Source organism: Coenobita brevimanus, chromosome 83, assembly GCF_032717465.1.
Source record: "Coenobita brevimanus isolate Jiangsu-jjx chromosome 83, ASM3271746v2, whole genome shotgun sequence".
NCBI classification, from domain to species: Eukaryota; Metazoa; Arthropoda; class Malacostraca; order Decapoda; family Coenobitidae; genus Coenobita; species Coenobita brevimanus.
In genome coordinates, this window is record NC_137036.1 from 2,336,645 (window position 1) to 2,347,500 (window position 10,856).

The 10,856-nt window shown below is 45.4% G+C and overlaps 1 protein-coding gene across 1 annotated transcript in view; it reads right to left on the minus strand.

Moving 5' to 3' along the window:
* Positions 1-3,049: 3,049 nt before the first annotated feature.
* The window catches only part of LOC145409765 (uncharacterized), a 49,274-nt gene continuing 41,467 nt past the window's right edge, over positions 3,050-10,856 (minus strand). Inside the window, exons 4-9 of the mRNA XM_080280066.1 lie at positions 9,750-9,867; positions 8,697-8,828; positions 8,008-8,152; positions 6,326-6,526; positions 5,202-5,415; positions 3,050-3,339 (exon numbers count right to left, since the gene is read on the minus strand). Coding sequence (XP_080136192.1) covers positions 3,140-3,339; positions 5,202-5,415; positions 6,326-6,526; positions 8,008-8,152; positions 8,697-8,828; positions 9,750-9,867 — 1,010 coding nt within the window. The 3' untranslated portion in view covers positions 3,050-3,139. The remainder of the gene's footprint in view (positions 3,340-5,201; positions 5,416-6,325; positions 6,527-8,007; positions 8,153-8,696; positions 8,829-9,749; positions 9,868-10,856) is intronic.

Here is a 10,856-nt window from a genome sequence, read left to right on the forward strand (position 1 = left end):
CCTCAATGTGTTCCTCCTAACGTTTCCTATCACATCCACATCCACACCACAACGCTCCTTCACATCCTCATTTGTCAGTCTGTCTCTCCATGTGACTCCACAGGCTCCTCTCAAATATATAAAGCAGCACATAAAATTAACAGCCAATCCCATACCACGCCCTCTGAGATAAGGGAAGCCAAGTCTCAGAAACCAAATTATAAACACAAGAACTGAGTATCTATCTATCTTTAACCGTTTGGCTGTGAGTGACAATACATCCGATGTTTGGTCTAGACGATCTATCTATATATCTATCTATAGCCCCACGCCCTAATCCCACAAAGGGTGGCCACAGACAAAACGCCTCCAAGTTGCTCTGTCACCCACAATTTGACTACCCTTCCCCCTCCCTCATATACCTCTCAACTCCATCCCTCCACCTCATCCTCGGTCTTCCCCTCCCTCTCCCTCCCTCCACCTCACCTACACACACCCTCTTAGTCAGTCTCTTCTCCACCAACTCAAAATTTAGGAACTTTTTCGATGAACAATCACACTTTATGCTTACCTGATCACTATGGTATTGAATGAAGCCTCACTGGTCATTTTACAATCACTATTTTCAACCACACAATCACCAACATGCAAGTTCATAGTCATTTGTTTGTTCAGAGATGGCCCTTCTTTCCATCACTACCAGGTGTGTTGGCAGATGTGGATGTGATAGAAAGTGTTTGGAGAAATATACTGAGGTGGTTTGGCCATGTGGAGAGGATGGGGAGCAAGAGACTAATGAGGAGAGTGTATGTGAGTGAAGTGGAAGGGGAGAGAGGGAGGGGGGAGGCCAAGGATGAGGTGGGGAGATGGAATGGAGAGGTATATAAGAGAGGGAGTGTGTGAGCTGGGGGGAAGGCAGTGAAATGGTGGGGACAGGATGACATGGAGACGATTTGTTTGTGGCCACCCCTTACGGGATTAAGGAGTCTGGATGGATAATGTGTGGGATGGTTGGCTGATGTACTCTATGGCATTTCAGAGTGGGTAGCACAGTACTAGCATTACATGTACTCAAACCTCTAGTCACCTCATCACCTCCTGGTTACTCAAACATGTACAGCCACAGATAAAACTTCACCCACATTCCTCTGTCAACATGTCATGTCTTCCATACATTTATTTATCCCTCAGCATCTGGGATAAATGACTGAACAGGGAGGCTGCCAGAGATCAAGCAGCATGGACAGCCGGCATTAGGTGACCAAGGCTGACACATACAACTACACTGGCGCCTTTATAAACAAAACGAAATGAAACGCCAAAATCCTTCCTTCTTATACTCTTTTGCTGTCACCTAAATATTTCAATCACATACACACATTGCATACACATACACCTTTCATCACTACACCCAGCAGGAAAGTGTCAGAGAAGTTTTGCATATGGGTGTACACAGCACCTGACTCCTCCTCAAAAATGTCCTACACCACACCACCACCAGCCACCTTTATCTATCTATCTATAGCCCGATGCCCTAAGCCTGCAAAGGGTGGCTGCAGACAAAATGCCTCCAAGATGCTCTGTCACCCACCATTTGACTGCCCTCCCCTCAACTCACTCCCCCCTTCCTCATATATCTCTCAACTCCATCCCTCCACCTCATCCTCGGTCTTCCCTTCCCTCCCCCTCACCTACATACACCCTCTTAGTCAGTCTTTCATTCTCCATTCTCAGCCATCTTTAGGAAGAAAAAAAAGAGAAAATTATAAGAGTAATTATAGAAATGGATCGACTGGTGAGTGAAGATCCACGGCCTACACATCTGATGCTGAGACAACCAATCGTGGCCAAACACCTGACTGAGTACTGTGACCTCGACCTTTAAATTTGGGAGCCTAAAACTTCATCACCTGTTCCTCGGATGGTCCATAAGGATCTGTCTATCTATCTATCTATTGCCCGATGCCCTCATCCTGCAAAGGGTGGCCGCAGACAAAACGCCTCCAAGTTGCTCTGTCACCCACCATTTGACTGCCCTCCCCCCAACTCACTCCCCCTCCCTCATATACATCAATACAGTACTTACAAATTTAGTGCAGTTCTACCCCTTTTCAATTATGCTGCTAACAGACAAACTAACCAAGCCCAACACAACACCCTAACACAGTGATATGTGGGTGTAAAAATGGCAACAGTATCATATTACCCTCTCTGATATAAAATTCTGAAGATTTAAGGACAGGAGACTGCAAGGGCGACGTGGAGGCGATTTGTTTGTGGCCACCCCGAATGGGATTGAGGTGTCTGGCAATAGATAGACAGATAGATAGAGACTGCGAGGAGAGACCAAACTCCAGTGACATCAAGACACAAGACACATGGAAGAAGACAAAGCATAAAATCTATCTATCTATCTATCTATTGCCAGATGCCTTCATCCCTTATATGGAGTGGCCACAAGCAAATCCCCTCCACGTCACCCTGTCCCCTGCCATTTCATCGCCCTGCTCCCAATTCACACACCCCTCTCTCATATACCTCTCCACTCCATACCTCCATTTCATCCTAGGCCTTCCCCTTCCTCTCTCCCCCTCCACCTCACACTCTCCTCATCAGTCTCTCACTCTCCATCCTCTCCACATAAAATTCACAAAATGTATATGTCAACTCTTTAGTGACAAAAACTGAGAGGAAATGAGAAAGAATATGAAGTGTGGAATTGAAAAAATGGGCCAAACATCCTAAAAACAGAAGAAAAACTAAAAGGGAGACAAACGCATGCCACGACACACACAGATGGAAATAACGCTTGAAAAGGAGGAAGAAATGGGAAGTACTGGTCTGGAAAATGCTGGTGAGGAAGTGCTGAGGGAAAACCATGGCCGAGAATCAGGGCAGAAGTGGACATGGTATTTCTGGGTAGCATGTGAGTTTGACGATGGTGGGAAGAAGGTATTTGTGGACGGAGGTGAGGGTTGGGTTAGGTTAGGTTAGTGTAGATTTACTCTGGGTGAGGTGGGGCAGGGTGGGGTGGTGTGGTGTAGGGTAATGTAGAGCAGGTTAGGTTAAGTCAGGGTGGTTGTGGGCAGTATATGAGTCTGTGGGATGGTGGTGAAGGAGTATTTTAGGCTGGGTTGTGAGGAAGTCGGGTGTGGTTAGGTCACGTCACAGTGGCTTCAGACACCATGTGGGACTGCAGGATGGTGGTGAAGGGGCGTTTGTGGGCGGAGGTGCGGACGGAGGTAAGTGTGCGGAAGAGAGCGTCGGCACACAGGTCGTCGGGCAGGCGGGTCAGGAACTGCGCTGCCGTGGCCGTGCACACCTGCTGACACAACTCCACCTCATACAGCTTCAATATCCCTGCAACAAAATGATTAGTCCACCATTACACCACAGCCACGAAGATGTTACATAGACCACTATCAATATGAGTACAAAGAAGCACGATACAGTAATTGTCAGGATGGTACACTGTGGGAACTGGAAACAGCATTGTGTGAGTTGCTGCTGTTATTACTCTTGTGGCATCAGGCTCATCTGAATGTGAACCCAGTGGCCTCCAGGCAGAAACTGTCCTTATCCTGCAGTCCACCATCCTCCTTACACGGGACAGGAAGGCAGCTGAGGGACATTTGTAGAGCCTGGCATCTGAGTCACCCAATCATATCTGAGCCACCAAGTCAAGGCATCCCACTCATACTATATTATGACTACACAAACACTGACTCATCTTCCTCTGCAGTGCTGGATATTAATCACACATTTCATTCTGGCTACTAATACATGATTATATTTGGCTGAAGAGATCTGTGTCCAACAAGTGTCATGAAGCAAACATATATTTACTGATTTACTGTAACAACCATTCCCTTGTTACTGTAACAGGCTGATGTAATGCCTACTATGGTACCCTTGTTAACTGGATCTAGAGAAGTAAATGTGGAGTCCATCCAGGAACCAAACCTCCACACACTCTTCCCCACATCTCACTGTGGTAAGCTGCTGTCTGCCACAAAGGAACATTGATTCACAGCACAGGACAATCCTGCAATGGCAGCTGCTTGCCTGCAGTTGATGGGTGTGCTCAAGCAGGCAGACCAGGGTTACTCATAACAACAATTCCTTTGTGTGTATCTAGAATGTCAGCTGCAACAGAGAACATACATATGTCTTAACCTGTTGTGGTCAGCCATATCTTTTATATTGTATCTGTGTTGCCTCCTGATGCTAGGATTCAGCTTTGCATACACTTTTTGAACTGGGTGGTCACAAACAGCATTTTTAACCCATTCAATACATGATGCCTTTCCCAAGTGGAATCAAGAGCAATTAAAAAAAAAAAAAAAAAAAATACCCATACTGAAGGTGTTAACATGCATTGTGAAAAGTGACTACTCCTCAAACTGTCCAATCAACCTGCCTGCTGTGAGGTACCTTGTCCAAACAGTGGCATCATAACCAAATTAGTGATACAATAAAAATATAAAGCCACAAAACACGTATGAGATTTGATGAGTTAAATGATGGTGTAATTTGGCCTGTGGGGAAGAGGATAATGGTGCTTAAAATGAGCAAAAATTAAAATGTACACAAGGATGAGCCAAACCTGAGTGAGTGACAGAAGTGAGAACAGTGGAGTGGAGGGAATATTTGACCTGAGATATATTAGTGATGTGATGTGAACGGGTTGGCTGAGATGGTGTGGACATGATGGAAGGAGGCGTAAGGTGGACTGGCTAAGAAGAATGTCCAGAGGCAGACTGAGGAACACTTGGGATGAGGCCTGAGTGACGACATCCAGGCTATGGGACTGAACAGGGAAATGGCCCAACATACAGACACCTGCCATCACATAAAGTGACCAAGACACACTAGTACCCTTCATGGTCTAAATGTTGTTGTTGCTTAACCCGGCCTGTCTGGCTGAGCAGACCCATTAACCACAGGTAACCAACTGCTTCTGTGGGGCCAATGTACAAGTACAAAACAGTACATACACTGCGGGCAGCCAGCACCCCCTTGTGGTAGACAGCGCCTCACCCAGTCAGACCAGAGTCCTTATCCACAGTGAGGTGTAGGGAGATTTGGCTCCTGGGTGGACAGCACAGTTGCTGCACTCCACCCAGGGTGTACAGTGCTACATATTAAGTAAGTACTGTATATCACATGAATATATCTGTTGGGTATATGAGATGAGTATATAACCTAAGGGTATAACACACCAATGGCAGCTCTGAGCAGGAATTCCTCGCCGTCCCTCAGGTAAACATCCCAGATCCTGACGGCAGCGTCCAGAGGCAGCGGCCGCGCAAACACCGTCAACAACCAGTCCAAAACATAGAGGTCCGGCGTGACACCAATGCTGTGGAGGTGCTCGGCCAACTGGGGTAAATTGGCTGACAGGAGTTCCTCAAACGTTCGATAATACGCCTCCATCTGAAAGAACATGACACTGGAATTATCATCATTGTCATCATCACCCTTATCATTATTTTATTATTATTATCATTATCACTGTCATCATTATCATTACCAGTGTCACTGTTGTCATCATCGTCATGTGGAATGGGGAAGGAAACCCCCTCCTTCCCTCTTGCTCTCTCATTGCCTCTAATTTCTCCCTCCCACCTCTCTCTCTCTCTCTGATCTATCTATTATCTCCTTATCTATGTATGCAATGTAAATTATATTCAGCTCTAAACTCTTTTCACTTTAACTTGGCCCACAATTGACATCTTTCCATCCTGAATACATGTACTGAGCTATAATGATAAGACTAACACTAGAATATGATGCTAGTCACAAAGAAGTGCAATGGAATGGATGCAGACTTCAGAAGGGATGCAGAGTCACAGTACTGTCTAAGTCTGCCAATGAAGTACTGTACATGATATAGGTTACAGGAGGATAAAAAATTCTGCCAAAAGTGAATGAATTACTGTGTGTATAATCTCCATCACTTACCATGCAGTTATTTAAGAGGAGCCTGTGAGGTCGCATGGAGATACAGACTGACAAATGCGGATGCGAAGAAGCGTTGTGGTGTGGATGTGGATGTGATAGGAAGCGTTGGCAGCAATACACTGAGGTGGTTTGGCCATGTGGAGAGGATGGAGAGAGATAGACTGACAAGGAGAGTATATGTGAGTGAGGTGGAGGGGGATGAAGGAGGGGGAGGCCAAGGATGACATGGAGGGATGGAGTGGAGAGGTATTTGAGGGATGGGGGTGAGACCTGGGAGCAGGGCAGTGAAATGGTGGGGGACAGGGTGACATGGAGGAGATTTGTTTGTGGCCACCCCTTACAGGATTAAGGCGTCTGGCAATAGATAGATAGACAGACTCACCATGGGCTGATCCACTCTAAAGAATGCCATGTGCGCCGGTCGATTGATGAGATTGGTGAAGGCGGTGAAGGCGTCGGCCTCGGCCATATTGAGCAGCAGTGTGGCCGCCAGGAAGGACATGCCCTGCACATAGCCAACGTCCGGACGATAACACGCGTAGGCTCCCAGTATGTTGTGAAGCGGGTCATGGTACGGCCCACCCTGATACCAAAATAATGACAATTACAAAGGAGCAGTTATAGGAAAACACTGTAGTAGCAGTAGTAGTAAAGTAGCAGTAGTAATAGTAGTAGTAGTAGAAGGAGGAGGAGGAGTAGGAGTAGGAGTAATAGTAATAGTAGTTGTTGTTGTTTGATGTTGCATTCCCTGGTTTACCTGAATGTTAATCTAGTGAACTGCAGGCTGAAACAGTCCTGCAGTTCACCATCACCCTTTTGGGAACAGGGCACGAGCTGAGGGATATTTACACACCTGGGTATCACAGCTGATCCTTTACATCAGTGTCACTGAACAGTATCCCCCTCTAGCACTATCAGGAAGCAGACAGTATTTATGTTTTGTTTTGTTTTGTTTTTTTAAGCAAGAAAGAAGGAACCAATGGCCGGAAGCCCACAAGATTATTCGCTCTATGAAAAAACAAAAACAAGATAACAGTGAGCCAAATTCAAGATCTGTTCATTTTGAGAAGACTGGACACACTGCGTTTGAAAGGCTGGAGGTCATAGGCAGTAGGAAATACAGACAGAGGGAGACAGTTCTAGAAACACTGCGTTTGAAAGGCTGGAGGTCATAGGCAGTAGGAAATGCAGACAGCAGAAGACAGTTCTAGACACACTGCATTTGAAAGGCTTGAGGTCATAGGCAGTAGGAAATGCAGACAGAGGAGACAGTTCCAGAGCTGACCTGTTGCATACAGTGAACGAACAGGATGTACAGTGAGTTGTGTTGATTAGGGCAAGGGATAGTTAGAGTACAGTAATGCTATGAGAACTCCTGAGGGCAAGGTCATACTGAAATACTGCACTGTATATATAATAGTTTGCTCAATGATAAGATACCAATAATGCTCATTTATACTTGCTTCACTTTTTGTTATTATATACCTCTTGGTGAAGGAATATCTATCATTCACTTATACTTGCTATGATTCATTATAAAGCTGCCACGAAATGAATGAACAAACGAATGACAGAACAAACGATTGAATGAACGAATGGAAGGACATCTATTATAGTCGCGGGGCACGACTCTGAGGTAATCATTATCGTACCCTGGCAACCTAGCATTCAAAAGTGCGTCCGATTTCATAGCAAATTATACACGAATCATATTATTATGCACGAATATATTATACGTGAATATTATTATACACGAACATATTATACATGAATCACTTGCGTCTCATGTTATACACGAAATGGGACGCACTTTTGAATGGTAGGTTGCCAGGGTACGATAATGACAACCTCAGAGTCGTGCGCCGCGGCTATAGTGAGAGTTAACTGTGGCTGTCTCGACCTCTTACAGTTCCATAAATCTCTTCTACACTTAATAAAATCTTCAGGAGATGGCAAGAACACAATAACACTGATATGCCTGTCACAATAACACTGATATGCCTGTCACAATAACAATGATATGCCTGTGTTGAGGGGGTGGAGTAAGACCTGAATGTCATGTACCTTTTGGAAGATGCAGAGGTGAGGGAAGGTGCGAGACACATCCAGTCGTATCAGGTCAACGGTTGCCTCCTGGTCTCCTCCCTCCCTCAGATCTCTGCTGACATCACTGCCACAATCCACACCCTGCTCACTCTTATCCACAGACCTGTTGGTGCGAAGCAAGGGTACATTTTATAAGCCTGTGCTGCTCAACAACACCAATACAGTCCAGTCAAATCAGTACTAATTCCAACCCAAGGCTCATCTGTAAACCCAGTGAAATGCAAGTGATAGCAGTCCACCATCCTCCTTTCTGATAACAGGGAGGGGACTGGGGGAAATTTGTATCACTCACGCAGTACCAACGCCTACATAAGTCAATACTATCTATCTGCCGTGGTGGTGGAGGGATGCAAGCAGACAGTTCAGGGGAGCCGTGACCATTGAAGTAGCGATAGAAAAGAGATAAAGATGCAACAGTGAGGCGAAGAGACAGAGGTTGAAGGGAGCCAGTAAGAGGAGGAGAGTTAATTCTTGCCTCACCTTAAAGAGATAAAGAGGCAACAGTGCGGCAAAGAGACAGAGGTTGAAGGAAGTAGGTAAGAGGAGGAGAGTTAATTCTTGCCTCACCTTAAAGAGATAAAGATGCAACGGTATGGCAAAGAGAGGTTGAAGGGAACCAGTAAGAGGAGAGTTAATTCTTGCCTCACCTCTGCACCATGATGTTGTAAAGTTCTGGTGTAATGCTGAGGTCGTTGCCGATGGCCAGCTTCCACACCTTACCCCTTACACACGATGGTAACCCCTGCCACCACAGCTCCCGACACTTCTTGTGGTTGCGCCTGGAAAATATCACCACCACCACCACCACCACCATCATCATCATCATCTTCGTAACTGTCATCATCATCATCATCATCACCATCATCATCAACATCATCATCAATCTCACCTGTCACTGTCATTATTATCAACATCAACAATTACCATTCTCATCTTTGCTACTGTCATCATCATCATCATCATCAATCTCATCTGTCACTGTCATTATCATCAACATCATTATTACAATTCTCATCTTTGCTACTGTCATCATCATCATCACCATCAACATCATCATCATCATCATCAAATATTATCATTGTCATCTTTGTCACTATCATCATCATCATCATTCTAACAAACCTTTCTACACATGATCACCACCACCATCACCATCATCATCTTTGTAACTGTTATCATCATCATCATCATTCTCATCTGTATCACCACCACCACCATCATCATCATCATCATCATCATCTTTATAACTGTCATCATCATCATCATCATCATCATCATCCTAAAAAACCTTTCTACACATCATCACCACCACAACCATCATCATCATCTTTGTAACTGTCATCATCATCATCTTTATCATCATCATCATCATCATCATATTTATAAACTGTACACCAAGTTTTCAGTGGCTGTATTTCCCTCTGACAGCCAACCCTAACTTTACCCTACTGTCACTCACATACAACACACACACAACATACATACAGCTTACATACACACATATACATATAACACATACAACATACATACACACACATACAACATACTATCCATCCATTATCACATACACACATATAACACATACAACACAGATACACACACATAACACACACACACACACACACAACTAACCTCAGACTGGAAATGGACAGAGTTGTGACAGTGTACAGGAACTTTTGAATCAGTACAATTTGACTCACATGCAGTCCCACTTGGGTATAATCTCGTTGTTCCATGTTGCAACGGCCGCGGCAAGTTGCTCCTCCTGTCGTTGCAAGCTGGCCTGGGCTTTCTTCCGCTCCTTGGCCTCGCGCAACTCTGTAAATAGAAAGACGGATTCATTCAGCCATAAATGATAGAGATGACAGTAGCCATGTGGAGAGGAAGGAGAGTGAGAGACTGACAAGGAGAGTGTATGTGAGTGAGGTGGAGGGGGGAGTGAGGCAGGGGATGGCCAAGGATGAGATGGTGGGATGGAGTGGAGAGGTATATGAGAGAGGGAGGGGGAAGCCAAGGTTGAGATGGAGGGATGGAGTGGAGAGGTATATGAGAGAGGCAGGGGGAGGCCAAGGTTGAGATGGAGGGATTGAGTGGAGAGGTATATGAGAGAGGGGTAAGTGAATTGGGAGCAGGGCAGTGAAGTGGCGGGAGACAGGGCAACGTGGAGGGGATTTGTTTGTGGCCACCCTGTATAGGGAATTAAGGCATCTGGCAACAGATAGATAGACAGATAGACAGTATCCGAAGATCAAACCCCAATGCCTTGTGGAGAGGATAACGGTGCAGTCTGTTCTAAATCTACAACTATCATCATCATCGTCATTGCCATCACCATCATTATCATTGCCATTGTCATCATCATCATCGTCATCATTGTCACTGTCATCGCCATCGTCACTGTCATCGTCACTGTCATCATCATCATCGTTGTCATTGTCATCACCATCATCATCATCGCCCTTGTCACTGTCATCACCATCATCATCGTCATCATTGTCATCACCATCACCATCGTCACTGTCATCGTTATCGCTGTCATCACCATCATCATCATCGTCACCATCGTTGTCATCACCATCACCATCATCATCACCATCATCATCATCATCACCACCACACCCCTGGAGCAGTTTTATGCCATGGACGCCACACACTCTGGCCTGACAATTCTAGTTGTGTGTGAGGTGTTTCCGGTTTGCTTTCAAGCTGCCCTCCCTCTAACTCACCTTTCTTCCTAGCAGCCGAGAACTGTCTATCTATCTATCTACTGCCAGACGCCATAATCCCGTAAGGGGTGGCCACTGACT